Below are 18036 nucleotides of genomic sequence, written 5' to 3'. Positions count from 1 at the left end.
AAATTGATGTATAATTCTTATAATTTTGTATAAACATTTAAAACTGTTCTGGAAAAAAAAAAAAAAAAACTTGATGAATTAACATTCCTAAAATTTTCAATCATAGATTAAAATTCACTTTAGCAAAATTCTGTTTAGCAAATATTAAAATGGAGCCTAAGAATACTTCCCTCTCTTTGGGCGACACGAAAATTTGAAGTTTTAAGAAATTCTCATCAGACTTCACTTCCCACTGCAGGTATAAAATGGATTGCATGTATAGATCGCAGATATTTTTTTCGCTGCTAATACAGTACAAAGTCAGTAATCCAGACTCGTTGGGACTTCGGCAATTCCGGATTAGGGGTTTTTTCGGATTATAGATCATCAATTTAAATCTGGTAAAATGGCATGCAGAAATGATACAATTAAAAATATGAAACCGTAATTTATGAAATAAAGAGCAATTATGATCTAAAGGGTATCAAAATTTACAAAAAAGAAAGTTTAATATTTATTTGTTTACTTTATTGAATATTTCTTTCAATGTAAGTTGTTTGAGTTGCTTAATTTTTTGTGCTAATACTTTCTCTTTAATTCTATAAACAGACATAATTTCTTGTTCAGTTACAAAGTTCCACCGTTCAAGTTGTGTAATTGCTGTGTCAAGAATACAGACTAACTTGTTAATCAAAATTTTTTCGTTTTCAATAACCTCTCTGTCACTTTCTTCACTATCAGAAGTGCACATGTGTAAACACTTAAATGGCTTTACACGCATGCGTAGCTGACATGCACATCAAATGTGCGTGTGTAAATTCTTTATGCACGTGCGTAAGTTTGTGTCTTTGAGGTCCGGATTATAGATCATTCCGGATAATGGACATCCGGATTATGGGCTTTGTACTGTATAAACAAAAGCCAATTTTACAAAGAAATTTTTCTTTAAAGCTATACCTCTTTTGCATGATAGCCCAGTGTAATATTTGTTAAAGTTAAATAACCAAATGCAACCAATATGTATCTGGTTTTCTTTTTTATATTACAATAACAAAATTAAGGAAAAAAGCAGCTTTAAAGCTTTGTTGTTGTTATTTAAAACTTTATTATTGCTGCAAGTTCATCTCAAAATCTAATTGTAATGAATATTATTCTATGTTTCGGATCGCACCAGTCTGAAGGTCAGTCGCTATATTATGAGAATTTTGGCCAGGTTTTAGGAGGTTAATGAAATTCTTGTCACCTTATTTTAAATACCAGAATTTTGAGTACATATCCTCTGTTTTTATGTTTACTTTTCTCATTAATTTATTATATATGATTTTTCATATTCTTTATAAAATAAAAGTTCTTGCTTTGTTTTTCAAATTGCTTTTATCGTTAGGACAGTGTTGTTATCTCAGTGTGTTTCATAGGAGGCATTTAAGTACTTTTAAAGTTCATATTTAATTCTTAGATATTTTATACATTTGTGTTCAATTTATTTTTGGTAGGTGGGAGATTATTTAGGTTTGAATAAATTTTATAGTGCCAGCTAGTTTCAAAATCTAATATTGTAAGTGGATATTGATATGGAATTATGCAAATGTAATTAGCTACATTCACAAATATCAGATAACTACTTATATGGTTAAACTGCCACTATAAGGAATTCACTAAAAGTGTATTTTGCTATATCATATCTGGTAAGGAGGGGAATGCTTTATCTCACAAAGCATGAAAATTAACTGGTGAATTGCAGGAAAACTTTCTAATATTGTCACATCTCTTGAAACAAGTGAATAACTCTAATTTTTAAAAATATCATTTTAAGGGTTAATTACTGTTATTATTTCATGCAAGTGTTGAATTTCTTTTTTATTGTTGTTCAGGTTTACTATTTATTAATAGTTTTGCATGATAATTTCCTTAGCTTAAAAGTCACGATTTAAACCATCCTTCCAATTACACATTTCCATCTAAAATACACATATATAATTAGCACAATGGCAGTTGCAGCTTCGTTAGTGGTGAACAAGATCAGCAGTCCTTCTATAATGTCTTGATCTTCATCATTTTTGGTTTAGATTTTTCCACACAGTACCAGTTATAGATTTTTATAAGCCGGATTCTCAACAGTTACTGATTTGTCTACATCTGTTGTGTATTTTTTTAATAATACTCATCTTACCTACCTGCAATGCAGAACACTATAGTTTACTGATTGGCAACCAGATGAATTTTTGATACTGAAAATTTTCGCAGTGCAGAGTGAAGAGTTTCATAAAAGAATGTGTGAAATTTCAGCTTTCTAAAAATATTGATAGTGGAGATTATTGATCACTAATTGGTTGTATCCAATGTCCAGTGAATGTGCATTCATTTGTCCAAGAAAATTTATGTTTCAAAAACAAAGGTGTAGTATCCATTGTAAGGTATTTTCTCTCTTCTTTCTCATGCCTTCATGGTGTAATGGTAGCATGTTCAGTGCATGTTTAAGAGGTCTAGATTTGAGTCCCAGCAAGGGCTGCTCATTTTTCATGTCGCTTGCTTTAAAATGACCTAATGACTCTACACCATATAAAAAAATCATGAATCTTGCAAAAGATTTCAAGAATGCAAAACCATCCATTCAAAAGAGAGAACTTGGATAGTTTTTTAAGTATTGAAACAAAAGAAACCATTAAAGATAAAAACATTCCATTTATTAAAAAGCACATCAGGCCTTGAACAGGGCTACCTGACAGCTGAATCAGAGAATTTAATCAAGTTCTTTTGCTCAGTGGTTGTAGACATGATATGCTTATTATATGTTCTGGTTCTCCATGAACTAGTTATTAGACTGCATTTTATATAAAACACAGAAAGATCAAGATGAACATGAAAAGAATACAAAAATAAATGTGTTATCCTCTATTCTAACATGATTAGATGCATCATGTAAGGGTTAGTAATTTGTCACTAAAACTTTCAGAAATTCTGGCGAAAATATGAAATTACAAAAGAAAGATGTTTCATTATTCAGTTTTTGACACATTTAAAAGTTTGTTGTAGCCATTTTAAATAATGTTAAATGTATAAGAAATGGATATAAACAAAAATTTCATTCTTCATAAACTGGGTTTGCTGTATTGAAGTTTGTATTTGTGAATGTTCTGGGGTGTTACTCATTTCCGGAGTACTTTAGTAATTCGTTTTTTCAGATCCTGATCCTTGACCCAGGGAAAGTGTACATGCCTAGTTATGTGACTGTAAATATGGGTGCAGAAGAAAAGTCTGTACATATTGTAAATTTATGTTTAGAAGCTTTAAAAGGTATATGTAGAAAACTACATGAGTGGGAGTTTCCTGCTTCTGCATTAAAAAGTGTAAGGTAACTATTTTATTTATTATCAAGTTTAGTTCAAGTACATATTTCCATATTAAAATTGTGATTCATTTGTTTAAAATATTAATGATTAATACTATTTTTACATTATGGGAGTTCAGATTTCTTTTCTCCCCCCCCCCATCCAATGTGATTTTGTCTTAATGAGTTTTGTAGTCTGGCCTACTATTTGGAAAGCCCTCAGTTAAAATTATTTATAAGATATGTGTTTGCATAATGGTTTGTGATCAGTTTTACACAATAAATGAAATCCAATTAGTAGCCCCCTTTCATATATTACCACAGTGTGGGATCCATGGACTGTCAATAGTACACTTTCAAATAATGATGGATGATCGTCTGGAGTTTGTCTGTTGTTTTAAAATCTGTTGTGCTTTTTGGTAGTCCCTAATTATACATTTTAAGTTAAACAGCCTGAAGGAGGAAGTATGCTGGTCCAGGAAGCTTTTCCTTGACTGATCTAAAGTCATTGGGAAAAAATGAGTAGAAAATTGTGGAGACTTGCTAGTTAATAGAAAACTCTTGGGACTTGCTAAATAACTTTCTTCATTGATTTACAGCACTAGCCGGATCACTCTGCTGTCCATCAATAGAACAACAGACTTTGTCATCAGTTTCATACAACTACCATCAGAGGAACAATGCAATGAATCTTCCACAATGGCTTGTGGTCTTCTGAGACTCCCAAACTGTAAACCTATTAAACATTCATGGTTTGTGCTTGAATGAGATTAGAAGCTGCTAATCATCTTCCATGATATGCACTTATTTAACTAAGCTACTGCAGACAAATAAAGGATCACTTTACTCATAGGGAGGTTAGAAGAGTTTGAAAAATATATTTGTAGGTACCACTAAGTCTCCCTTGTTCTGAGAGTTAGACCAGTACAATATATGAATGTGTATGCTTTTAGAACTTCTGTCAGGAAAAATGTCAGCTATTATTAATATAGTTAAAATGGTCTGTGCTGTATTAATGTAACTTCACTGGCAGTGAGAATGGGTGTGTTCACAATGATGCATATATGTTGAATTCACCAGTTTTGCATTAGACATCAATTAATAAGGGCATGTTCTGTGTGGCTATTGCACTCACGACAGAATGAGTGTAGTAGAGAATATATGCTACATTTTGCTTTAAATTGGAACATGAAATTATTATAGTATTGGATGATTCAAAAGGTCTCAGGGATGTGATGCAGTGGGTTCTGTGCAAACAGAGATGTGGTACAGATGCTTCAAATTTATCACAGAATCTGTTAAAAGTGATCTGCTTTCTCAATGTTCGTGAACCAAAAGAAAAAAATCTACAGTGTGGTACTATTTTATAAAGGATCACAGCAAGAAATGTGTGGTGACAAAATAAGTTCCACAATTCTGTGATTACATTAAAAGAAACACAGAAATTGTTGCTGATTTGCTTGACATTACCAAAGAACTACATATCTGTAAACAGATCATAACTACACCATAATTTGTTGAAATTTTTTTAAAAAGTCATAATCAGATAGCATATGTAAAAATCGAAGAGAGCTGATATAAACAGCAGAAGACCTGAGGTCTGTTGCACAGAAATAAAATCTTCGTCTTCTGAATTGAAATTTGCTATTTCTCTATGCATGAAGAAGGCCAGTAAATGGTGTTATGTTATCAAGGCCATGTTCAGTGTATTTTGATTGTGAACTTAGTAGCCATCATAAGTGCACTCTTGTCCAGACAATCAGTAAGGAATTTCATCTCATTGTTCTTTGAGAGATGTACTTAGACTCATACTTTAACAGAAATGTCTGCAGCTGTGGGCAACTGATGATTTCATCTATCACATTTTATGTAAATGTTTTTCAGAAACATCAAATCATCAATCAATATTATAGAGTGCCCTCAGAAACATCAAATCACCAATATTATATAGTGCTCCCTACTATCAAGATTTGGTATCATGTGCTTTGAGGTTTTTAAAAAATTAAAATCACCTGTGAAAGGATAGACATTCTAGATCATCTTAGATATTTATTGGCATCATTTAACAGCCTTTTTATTTTTACACACACAACTGTAAAACAAGAAGAATACTGGAGTTTTTGATTAAGTTCTGTTTATTTAATGTTGCTAAACGGAAAATATTTCATTATATTTTACTCTAATTTTTAAGCACATGCAGGAAATAGACGTAAATATAATAAACAACAAAGCTAATTTAACTTTCTCAGCATGCGATAGGAGTAAGAAAAATTTTAATAGAACATTATGTCTTTAATCGCTAATCTCATGATGCATTGTCAATGGATTATAATGAATGCTCAGTAAGTTTTATGATGATAGCCATGAATTTGATGGCTTTCAGATATTGCAAACAAAAAAACAGATTTTTCCTATTAATGCAATTTGGGAAGAAATGTAAAGAAATGGTAATAAAATGAAGATGACAATCTATTTGGAATTCTGACGCAGTAATTACAAAACTTGGCAACTGAACAAGAAATTTTGTCTCTCTATAAAATTAAAGAAAAACCACTGAGACACAAAAATAAAAAAAAGAAAGCAATTTAAAAAAAAACGTGCAAAAAGAAATGTTTAATGAAGGAAAAGAATAAATGCTTTTTTCATAAATTTGATTCCATTAAGGTCATAAATTCCTCATTATTTCGCAAACAACTTTTTCAGACTTTTAATTTTGTAACTTCTGCATGTGATCTTACTAGATTTAAACTGGTGGTCTAAAATCCAAAAAATTCCCGAATCACCAAGGTCCCAAAGAGTCTAGATCTCAAACTCTGTACTGTATATCTGCATTGTAAACCAATTTCACAGCTGGCAAATGCCTAGTCACACAGCATTTACCAAGAGTTCTCCACATTTATGTATGATGGTTAGATTTCTAAAGTGAGTAGAAAGATTTATCATTGCAGGTGTTTTCATTGCTGCATGATTTATGCTAGAAAAGTTCTGCAGAACTGATGAGATCTGATGAACATTGGTTATCATGAGTATTAGATTAGAAGCTGCTTATTGAATGCTGAACTTGATCTGCATGAAAGAATTTTGTCTTCCTCTAATTTGTGTTATCGTTATTTCATTTAGGAATTCCTTCATGTTAGGAATTCCTTCATGTTAATCTAAGAACCAACTATATCTAAATGCATGAATACAGTAATGAAAATCTATTATATTGATATTTTTAAAACTTTGCATTTAATGTAGTTATAATTTTCTTTTACAGTCTTTACAAACGTGATGAACGGTGCCTTTTCCTATATGTTCATCAAAATTCTGATGATTTTCAAATGTTTTTTCCATCAGAAGAAATGAGAAAAAGGTTTTATGACTTGCTCTTAGAAATGACTGCAGATCAGGAAGGCATAATTACTGATCTAAATACTGATATCAATACTGGTGTTATAAAAGTAAGTTGTATTTATTGGCATCATTTAACAGCCCTTTTATTGTTGCACCCAGAACTGTAAAACAAGGAGAATACTGAAGTTATTGATTAAGTTCTGTTTATTTAATGGTGCTAAACTGAAAATATATCATTATATTTTACTTTAATTTTGTTACTTGCAAGACTGATCTTTGAAAAAAATATTTATGAACTGCAGTTTATTGTAAATGTTGTCTGTTCATTTAAATATATATAGGCATGCCATCAAATATGAAGTACGAGCTCATCAAAGTAATTATAAAAGATTGTTGGATGAATTTTTGTTTCATCTGACTTTCTAGGTGAAAGTATTATGATCAAATTAAAATCCAAAATAAAAATATCTCTTAACATTCTGACTTCAGGGTTACACAAATTGAAATCAATAAAAACAAAACTCTGAAAACTTATGGGTAGAATAACAGCTTCCAAGCACAAACTAAATTGAATGTACTTTGCAATATCAGCAAATCCTGATTTTTTACTCCTCTTGACCAATGACTCACAAAGAAGTAAGCAGTCAGTCTAAGCTGCCAAATGTTGTTAGATAATCTTCGGAACTAACTCTTATTTATACTTTAAATTAATTTGCATTCTGGTGGAAGTTGACAAAAGTCAAACTACAGAGCAACCAAAATAACAGGATAATTCATTAACTGAAATAAAACCTCACAAGAAGTATATAACTTTACTAATATTATTAATGCTGTATTTGAGTTATCTTGTATACCTGTGTTTCTTTAAGTCATATTTAATCATATTTATTAAAAATTTCTTGGTAGTATGAATATGAGCGTGATAATCAAAAGAAGCAAATTGTTATTGAGAAGAGGAATATACGGAATTGTGTATAATGTTGTATTTAATGTTGCTAAACTGAAAATATTTTATTATATTTTACTCTAATTTTTTTACTTGAAGCAAGACTAATCTTTGAAAAAAAAATATTTTTAAACTGATATGAACTGCAGTTTATTGTAAATGTTTGCCTGTTCATTTGAATATATATAGGCATGCCATCAAGCATGAAGTAAGAGCTCATCAAAGTAATTATAAAAGAGTGTTGGATGAATTTTTGTCTCATCTGACTTTCTAGGTGAAAGTATTATGATCAAAGTAAAATCCAAAATAAAAACATCTCTTAACATTGACTTCAGGGTTACACAAATTGAAATCAATAAAAACAAAACTCTGAAAACTTATGGGTAGAATAACAGCTTCCAAGCACAAACCAAATTGAATGTAATTCACAATACAATATCAGCAAAGCCTGATTTTGACTCCTCCTGACCAATGACTCACAAAGAGGTAAGCAGTCAGCCTAAGCTGCCAAATGTTGTTAGATCATCTTCAGAACTAACTCTTATTTATACTTTAAATTAATTTGCATTCTGGTGGAAGTTGACAAATGCCAAACTCTAGAACAGCCAAAATAATAGGATAATTCATTAACTGAAATAAAACCTTACAAGAAGTATATAATAACTTTGACTAATATTATTAATGCTGTATTTGAGTTATCTTATATACCTGTTTTTTTAAGTCATCTTTAATCTCATGTATTAAAAATTTCTTGGTAGTATGAATATGAGCTTGATAATCAAAAGAAGCGAATTGTATTGGGAAGAGGCACATATGGAATTGTATATGCTGCACGAGATTTGACAACCCAAGTACAAATTGCAATAAAAGAAATTCCTGAACGTGATATAGGGTATGCATTAGTTAATTTGTTATGCACCAACCTTTTTTTTAAGATCTTAATTTTTTATAATTAAGTCATTTTTCTCGCTATAGTGCAATTTAATATTTTTAAAGTGTGTTTATTTCTTGATGTTATAATGAAATATTAGTTGGGTAGTTTATGACTATTTTAAGATGCAAGAATATATCTATAAAAGTATATGTGCTTTTCAGCTCTTTCCGATGTCTAAAAAAACTGTAGTGAAATGCTTGATTAAATGCTGCAGCTCTTTTTAAATTGGTGGAAAAAGCTGATGTGTTGTTTCCACCAAAAATATATGGGCATATGCTCTTTCATAGACAATGTTTTGTTACAAATTATCTTAATATGACACAAATCATTATCATAAACAGCTTGAGCATTTCTGAGAAAGCTTTTCGATAAATTCAAAGTACTGTTGCAAGAATTGCTTTTCTATTAGTGATGTCAGTTACTAATGGTGGGCAGTTTGTCATTGGCCATAGAAGTTGTTTCAGGCAGCAAAATTTCTAGCACTAACCCTGGATAAGCCTTAAATATATGTAGGTGTTTATTTATTCAGAACTCACATAAGCCTTAAGCAGGTGCAAGAAATAGATGTAAGGATAATAAACAACAAAACTGATACAATTTAACCTTTAAGTTCCTCAGCATGCCATAGCAGCAAGACAAAATTTAGCAGAAAACATGTCTCTAGCATCTAGTCTTATGCTACATTGCCAATAGTATACATTGGATGCTAGCTAAGCTTTAATGGTGATAGCTGCAAATTTGAAGTTTTATGGATATTGCAAACAAATGCAAAATTTTCCAGTTAATTTGAGAAGAAATATGGAGAAGTGATATTTTAAATGATGATGTAAAGAAGTTTTCCATTTCAATGATAATAGCCCTGTAATCAGTCAACCAACAGACAACAAAATTCGTAGTATGGTCCTAAATCGAGAAAATATTGCTACCGATAACTGAAGAAAGAGATAGAGAGGTTGCTGTAAATGTAAGAACTTTGATTCATGATTAAATGGGAACTCTGGATGCAACAATTGCAGAATTTGAACAATGGGACTTTTTAACCAAACAAGAAATTATGTCACTTTGTAAAACAAACTTTGTCTTTTGTGTGAGAAAATATTAGTCCAAAAAAACAAGGCATCATTGAAAGAAATGTTTTATTAGACTTGAATTTAATTGAAATATATGGGCTGTCTTATGATGCTGAACTGCATTATGCCTAATGCTTATCGATCCCTCCAGGATCTGAAAAGTGCCTGTTGGGAAGATTGATGGGCCATTCCATAAAACTTGATCAACAGTTAAGTAAATTCTACCAAATCAGTGTACGAACCTTCTCATGCTTTGCCATATTCAAATCACCTAACAACTGAAACAGAATGGAAATATTTTTTCATCATGTTTTAGCAAAATGTGAAGCAATTGTAAAGCTTTGAAAGGTATTTACTCCTCTTAGGCTATCTTGCTCTTTTTCAAAGGGAAAGAAATATAGTGCCTTTAAATAATTTGGTGCCCATAAAGAAATTCCATCATCCCATTAGTGCAGTTTGTGAAATCAGAAGTACTTCTTAGATCTCCAATGACACAAGATTTGAGAAATATATGCAATTGTTACCAACATTTGCTTAGTTAATTTCGTAAATAACTCTTGAGATCTTAATTTCATGTGTAAATTGTGACCAGTATTAATGACTAGGATGAGGATGTTATCCAAAGTAAGGAAACAATAAATTAGATTGTCCTAGGATTATGTGACTACTTACCTTTCATTTAACTCTGCTAAAAGCCATTAGAATTGGATTTAAAGTGCATCAGTTTTTATACATTGAATTCAGTATTAAGTTTATGATGTCATATTTCATTTATTGTTCCAGTTGTGATTATATGTAAAGGTGATTTCCTCTCCTCAGTAATTCTAGTTTATAATGCAAAGAATGTATCAGAATTCAACTAATATTTTAAAATTTGATTTAATGGTTCTTACTTCTTTTTTAACATTTTAGGGTTGTTCAACCTCTTCATGAAGAAATTAAACTTCATTCTGAGTTGAGACATCGGAATATTGTACAGTACCTAGGATCAATAAGTGAAGATGGCTACTTTAAAATATTCATGGAAAGAGTCCCTGGTGGTATGTTACTAATTAATGCTTTTTTGCTGTTTTTAAATTTAGGCTAATCACTCGCCTCAGTTTTTGTTAATATTACCAGTAATGTAGCAGTTAATAAAGTAACCTAAAAAACTCAGTTGTCTGATGTGTTTATTGCTTTTTATATTTCTTAGGAAGTTTATCTCAATTATTGCAGAATATATGGGGGCCGCTGAAAGACAATGAAGTAACAATATCATATTATACCAAACAAATACTAAAAGGCCTGAAATATTTGGTATGATCAAGGAAGTCTTTATAATTTCTTTTCTTTAAGTTATAAATTTGAGAAGCAAATTTGTGTTTTATTTATGTTTTGGAAAGAAGATGCACACAATGCAGTTTTATAGTGTGATTATAAAAATTATTGTGATTTGAAAAATATTAAATGTTTGCTTAGCTGGTCATAATACACTATCCTCCAAAAGTTAGGTAACAGCAGGTTTTTGGTGTCTAATTTGAGAATGAAGCAACATAGAAAGAAAAAATTTAGATGGTATGTTCATTAAACAGTTCTTTAATGAATGTGATGTAGAAAGCTTCTTAAGATTAACATAAACATGAATTACAACAGGAAATTGCATTCTTGGCAGAGAAATCCAGTCTTGGAGAAACAGTACATCACAGTTTTTCAAGGAAAATATGGGGGTAACATTACAAAAAAAAATGGGTTTTTATAAGGAATGTATTCATCGTTAGCTGCAATACATTGGCGGCAGCAACTTTCCATCCTGTCAATTAAGTTGTCGGTCGGTGAAATAGGAAGCAACATCAGACATGGAGTAATCCTTGTTCAAACTCATCTAACAACTTAGAGGAGCCTTAAAGCAGCAACCTGCCTCTCAAGATAATCCCGAAGAGGTTCTATTGGATTCAAGTCTGAGGAATGAGGTGGTCATTCCACCTGCTCTGTACCATGACCCTCAAGATATTCTTTACAAACATGAGCTCGATGTGGTCGTGCATTGTCATCCATCAGAAGAAATCCAGGACCATTAGCAGCGGTATATGGGCAGATGTATTGATTAAGGATCTCATTTTGATATCTCAAACCAGTCAATGTTCCTTCTTGAGTCAGTGTGACCAATGTGAGGAATCCCAGCTCAAACCATTATTCCACCACCTTTGTAAGTGTGCCATTTCTCAATGTGGGACTGGTTGTATCTGGTGTGTTGTTTCTTCCAGATCAGCTGATGACCTTTCTCACTCTCTCATATGAACCTGGACTCATCTGTGAAGAAAACAGAAGGCCATTGTTGAGTAGTTCGAGCGGTGTGTTCTCCTGTCGTAAAATAAACGGATGCTTCTGTGTCCTCAGGTAAAGGGGATACAAACAACTGCTCATCTAACATACAGACCTGTATCGTGCAGACTGTAGTAGCTGAGATTCTTGTTCTTGTGACCACTAAATGATCTGCCATGAGCTCGGGCACAGAAATTTTGCTCCTCCTTCAGGCCAAAAGAAATAAATAATGGTCTCCCACATGTATTGTAAGTCTTGATCTGCCTGGAATATGTCTTCCGGACACAGAATCCATAATTGCTGGACTACACTGCGAGAGAGATTGAGACATGTAGCAGCATCAGCTTGAGAAATCCCCATTTGCATCAACCTGATCGTCCACTACCTCAACGAGTCGAATAAACAACTTCTCCTGGACATTAATGAACTCTCCTGGATGTTGTCAAGAAAATTGCTAATAGCAATTAAAGTTCAACACTTGTGAACAAAACTTACAATTTTTATATTTTTTTCTCCAACTCTTAGATAAGTATTCATTTTTACAAAATAAAAGTTGTAGCTATTGTTTTTGCATATATTTTCTTAAATTTCATCGCTATCATGAATATAAACTGTGAATTTAAGTGTTGCTGACATTTTTGCAGTGGTGAATTTTGAAAAACATGCTGTTACTTAACTTTTTGAAGGCAGTGTATATGATGAAGATGGTGTTGGTATTATCTGGTAAAGACGTCTGGCACAATCCTTCTCAGATTAATTTAGTGAGGTATGTGTAGAGGAGAATATGAGAAAGATGAAAGTATATCTTACCCTTTGTATCACTGATTCTCCACTTAAGGATGGGATAAGAAAATTGAATATTGTAGAGTGCAAAAATATTTATCTAAAGAGCCTTATTGTATTTGATACTTTTTATTAATTTTTTTAAAAAATTTATTGTCTTTGATTCCTTTTTTTTAATTAGAGTTGGCTACTTTTGCCATTATTATCTTTTTATCATCATCAAGATTATTTCCTTGCATAATTTTATGCTAGTATGTAACTGTGTATGGTGCATTTTAAAAATGTTTGATTTTAAATTTGAAAAAACTGTCATCAGTTAATGTGAGATGTAAAAAAGTTAATGCCGATATTCAGATAATCTGCATTATTGTTACAGATGTTGTATTTGTTAAATTTTAAGGATTAAAGTTTACTTCCTTGTAACTCAGTTTTGTGAAAAATATTAATTACAATGATGTCATTAATATATCACTAAGTGAATTAAAAGAGTTTAATGTCATAAAAATATTTTAATGCTATTAAAATATATCTTAGAGAGTGAGATAAGCTTTTCATAGGTTTCTCTGAGTGACAAAAGATTAAATCATAATTGTAGGAAGTGATGTTTTCCATTTGAATTTGCTAAGAATTTTAATAATAATTTCATTGCTTTTCATGACCTCAGAATCTTTTTGTTGGTAGCGGAGGAGAAGAAAAGGTAATCTTTTCTCAAAATATTTTCAAGATAAAAATTATTCAAAATAGGAAAGCTTATTTAGTCCATTTGGAACATACTTCCATTGAGCTTTCTTTTTATGGAAATTTGGATAATGCATAGATAGATGGAAATTTGTTAACTTTTTAATGACTAGCATAGACTGGTTCAGAAAGTTGTGATGAAAATGAATCATCTTTAAACACAGCACTTTGAAGAAAAAGACAGGTATATGCACTAGAGTCTGAAGAAACTGATTATGTTATCATACAAAGTACAACCCAACAAATTCATTATTGGCATACTTATGATTAGTCTCAAAAGAGTTTAAATTGCAGGTGATAAGGAATTTTAAGTTTTCCTATGAAATATATTCTTGTGGGATGATATGTTTCTAAGTAATATGGTTCTTAAATTTTTTTTTAATTGCTGTTTACAAAATTCCTTTCAAATGAAGCTGTAATTTTGCTCTTTCCCACCAGTAAAAGTCATGAATTTATGGTTTAAAATTTTGCTGAGAGTGCACTTTAAAAATTTATTGTTAATGTAGATTTTTAAATTATGCTTTGTGCTTTGCATAAGATCCAAGGAATCATAGCTCTGTTCCATAAATTTGTTGTTGCATTTTAAAACTTCTTCTTTTATGGTAGTTTAAACCAGACATAGTGAGTGAAGTTCAATAATAATGTTGAGCTCATCAGTGGTGAAGATAACGTGGTGAGCTCTAGTAGTTTGGCCAGGACTCAAATCCTGGTAAATAGCCTGGTTACTTGATGGTTTTTCTCATGTATAACTTGAATACAAGTGGAATAATTAAAAAAGAAAGGAAGAAAGTCTTCCTCAAAGACATTCGTCCATTTAGGAATATAGCCCTATTGTGCTTTACCCCTATCAAATATGCTATCCAAATTTGATCTGGAATATTGTATATTTCTTTTTTCCATTTAAATTTATTAACGGTAAAAATTGCATCATGTATACCAAAACTATGAACTCTTACAGCAGTTACCCAGAAAACAAATTCTTTTAAATGTGATACTTTTTTTTTATAATATTGCAACCTTTCCTTATATAAATATGCAAATGAACTTTTGAACAAAAGTACATCGTATTTTAAATATTTTTATACAAGAAGTGAATTTCGTGTATTAGTGAAGCTATTTCGTATTTTCTGCACATACGTTATTACTTCCTTTTTATAATAAATATGGACTGTGAAATTGCAATTTTTTGTTTTAGGTAAATCATTGTTTTTGGTTGTATGTTCTGTTCTCTTTTAAAATTAATTTGGGGTTTATATTATTACCTTATTTAAAGTATTTATTTGTGCACAACTTTTTAGATGTTGTGTTCCACTTAATGGCACCTTGTAACTGATTTCTTTACATTTCACACAATGAGCAAGCTTATTAACCTTGGGGACAAATAAGGATGGATTTTTAAAAACAGTAGAAAGCGTTAAAAATGAAAAACCTGCCATCAAGAGGTTAAAGAATAGAGAAATTTCCTTGTAATGAATCCAAAGTTTCGATGCTGGCACGCAGTGCCGATTGTAGATCATAGACTGTGCAAATGTAAATTTCAATTGACCACCCTTTTTTGCAGAAAAATAATGTTTGATAATCCTTTTGCTGCCCTTAAATTTGGCTGCCACATGCTGTGCTCCATCTTGTCCCTGCTCTAGGATCGGCCCTTGTGACATTTCTTGTAATCTGCTGTTAGTGTATTACATATAGGTGCACACGTGGAGAATCGGCATAGGGATTCAATTTAAGGAAAACCATATTACTGGGTGCTTATTTATTATTTATAATAAGCAATGCATTTATTTAGTTCCATTTTTTATCTTAATTAATACTATAAAATTTACTTTGAAAGTAATTCCGTTAGTGAATAGAAAGCTCTTTACACTTTGATTTTTTTTGCAAACATGTTTTTTAATTAAAATTTCTTTCCATCATTTATCCCTTCTTTTATTACTTTTTTCTTTGTACAGAACAGTTAATGGTAGTATCAGATAAAGGCAATGCAGTCTAGTGTGTAAATGAAGATTCCCCCCCACACACACAAAAAAAAAAGATTTGCTGTTCCATTTTGACTTTCCAGATATGCAAACAACTGTAGTGTCAACTAGGCTTTCACAACATCCACCCTACAACCTAATAGCCCAACTGAGCAGGTCTTTGTCTGTGCCCAGCAACTCAGTGGATATTTGCTAGATTGTCTATATGGTACAATTACTTTTGTATCACATGGGCAATCTAGCAAATGGTATGCCTATAAAACACATCATGGAAAGGCTGTATAGCTGTATGATGACATTAATTACTCTTGCCAAAAATTAATTTTTTACTCATTCATTGCTCTTGCTATCTTATTTATTGTTCTACACTTGAGAATTTAACTGTGAAGTAATCTATCTCAAAAATTGATTGCAGTGTGTGAAACAGCTGAAAGTTTTGTAAAGGAATTTGTTAGAAAAGTTCAGGAAAATTGAAATCTCTAAAGTTTAGACATGCTTCTTTTTTTTTTTTTTTTTTTTTTTTTTTTAAATTTCAACTCGGTTATCCATGATTGTTTGGTCAAAGCTCACACATTAAGTGAAGCAATGTAGAGATTTTGCCAGAAGATGGAAGGGCATACTGTTCACAAGTTTTCTGAGTAAATTGGAATGTAGGACTTGTTATCAACAATAAAACACAAAATATTTGACTTTGCATATGATCAAATAGACAGACATATTTAAATTCAAAATCTGGAAATGTTGGCATCATTTTCAAATTGCATTAAGGGGTTTAATAAATAAATTAGAATAACTTGAGTTTGATTTTTCCTCTTAAATGCAGTTCGATGACCTTTCATGACTTAATAGTGTCTCATTTATAATTTTGTTACATTTGACATACCAAAAGAATTCTTATGCAAGTAACTTATAATTGGCATGAGTCTAAAAATATACTATTAGCATTTTCATTACTTTAAATTTGCTACTAAAAATTTTATTACTTTAAAATCGTAACCTGGTAATTATACAAAAAGTCATTAAATTACAAATATTTTTTTTTTCGTTTTTAATTAATGAAAATAATATTACAGGTTAGCTATCTACCAATACTGAAGCCTGCCTATACTTTCTGGAATACAAATTCTTTGAATAAGATCTGAATTTAGAACAAAAATTGTGTGCATCAATATGTTTTTCAGTAATATGCATAGAAATGTTCTATCTAATCTTTTATTCTTTTAATGTCAGGAACCTTTTCCTAAATGAATATTTTATTTTGGTTCCATACAATTGCAAACATTCCATTCTTCAGTTTGTGTACAGCCCTTGAATGTGATGTCAAATATCTTGGTGAGTTTTTGTTGTATAGGAGTTACCCTTTTTGTGTTTTATTTTGCATGATGAGTACGAAATTTCCCTTTGTGTAAGAACTGGAAGAATGTATTTCTTCCAGTTAGAATTAAGTTAGAATATGAAATCTTCCAGTTAGAATATGAATTTTATACGAATTAGGAAGTTAAATTTCCTAATTCGTATAAAATTCATATTTTTCGATTAAAAAATGGTAAAATATTAATTTTTGTATATTTTGAAATGTATTTGTACCTGGAACAATAAATCTATGAACCATAAAAAAAAATTGCCAGTCAACAAGATTTGTGGACATGGTGTATATGTCTAAAAATTAAATATCAGTTAAATAAAAAATTTCTGACGTTAATGGGTTAAATGATGAGCAGTGATATGCAGACTATCATGAAAAATTTTTATCAATACAAATAGTTTTGAAAAGATCTTATCAATAAACGCTTAGAGAATCTGTGTTCTAAAAATGTAGTGGCAGACTTCGAGTATTGGCACATAGCCAACTTATACCACATGGGCAATCTAGCAAATGCAGATTGGTCAGCAGCCATTCTGTTCAGAAAACTGACCGCGAATAAGAGACATAGACTATCAAGCAGCTCCTGGGTATGGCGGATCTTGTATCAAAAGTAGTGCATTATGTTTCTGAATACTTTTCGGACGGTGCTGTAAGAATAGCCTGTCTGTCGAGAAACTGCACGCACGCTACTGTCCCCAAACTCTGATGTCTGTGACTGTGCCTCTTGATGGCATCAACAAGTACCAGTGTGACATATTTACAGCCTCTTCCAAATTGAACTCCAAATTTCCCTGTGTCTTCAAATCTCTTAATCATGGCCTGGATAACTTTAGTAGACACTAGTCCACGCCGTAGGTTCTTTCTACGACGAAATTCATGAACTGCAGTAGAAGCATTCCCCTTGTTTTCGCAAAACAGCCTCACCAATAACGCAAATTCATTTAAAGAGACCATCATTATTAGTACAGCCAGAAACACCGGCTTCCTCTTCTTCCCAAGCATGCAAATCTTGACTTTTTTCTCCTACAACTGACTCACCTTCTGTTTTTCCCGAGAAGGCACGCTCTGGTGGCCATTTTAGTACTAAAATTTATTTTTCGAAATTCCGTGAGCACATCTCATGTATAGCCCATATACAAAATTTCATTGCATTCCATTCATCCCTTTGCTCTGTAGGATGCTGTTTATAGGGGAAGTTTAATTATAACCATCTGGTATTTCGACACATGACAGTTCCATACAAATCGAAAAACAGGACACTTCCACATAAAAGAAA

At 31.5% G+C, this 18036-nt stretch overlaps 1 protein-coding gene across 4 annotated transcripts in view; it reads left to right on the top strand.

Moving 5' to 3' along the window:
• Ask1 (apoptotic signal-regulating kinase 1) overlaps nucleotides 1–18036 on the top strand; it is a 259398-nt gene that overhangs the window by 117517 nt on the left and 123845 nt on the right. For all 4 annotated transcript variants that reach the window (XM_035377348.2, XM_085807445.1, XM_035377341.2 and 1 more), the window contains 5 exons: nucleotides 3162–3331; nucleotides 6567–6750; nucleotides 8348–8481; nucleotides 10506–10633; nucleotides 10786–10889. In XM_035377348.2, coding sequence (XP_035233239.2) covers nucleotides 3162–3331; nucleotides 6567–6750; nucleotides 8348–8481; nucleotides 10506–10633; nucleotides 10786–10889 — 720 coding nt within the window. The remainder of the gene's footprint in view (nucleotides 1–3161; nucleotides 3332–6566; nucleotides 6751–8347; nucleotides 8482–10505; nucleotides 10634–10785; nucleotides 10890–18036) is intronic.

The sequence above is a fragment of the Stegodyphus dumicola genome, chromosome X1 (assembly GCF_044657685.1).
Source record: "Stegodyphus dumicola isolate Sdum_Otavi_A_Nest chromosome X1, ASM4465768v1".
NCBI classification, from domain to species: domain Eukaryota; kingdom Metazoa; phylum Arthropoda; class Arachnida; order Araneae; family Eresidae; genus Stegodyphus; species Stegodyphus dumicola.
Note: the sequence above shows the minus strand (reverse complement) of the source record. Positions and strands in the feature narration are given on the sequence as shown.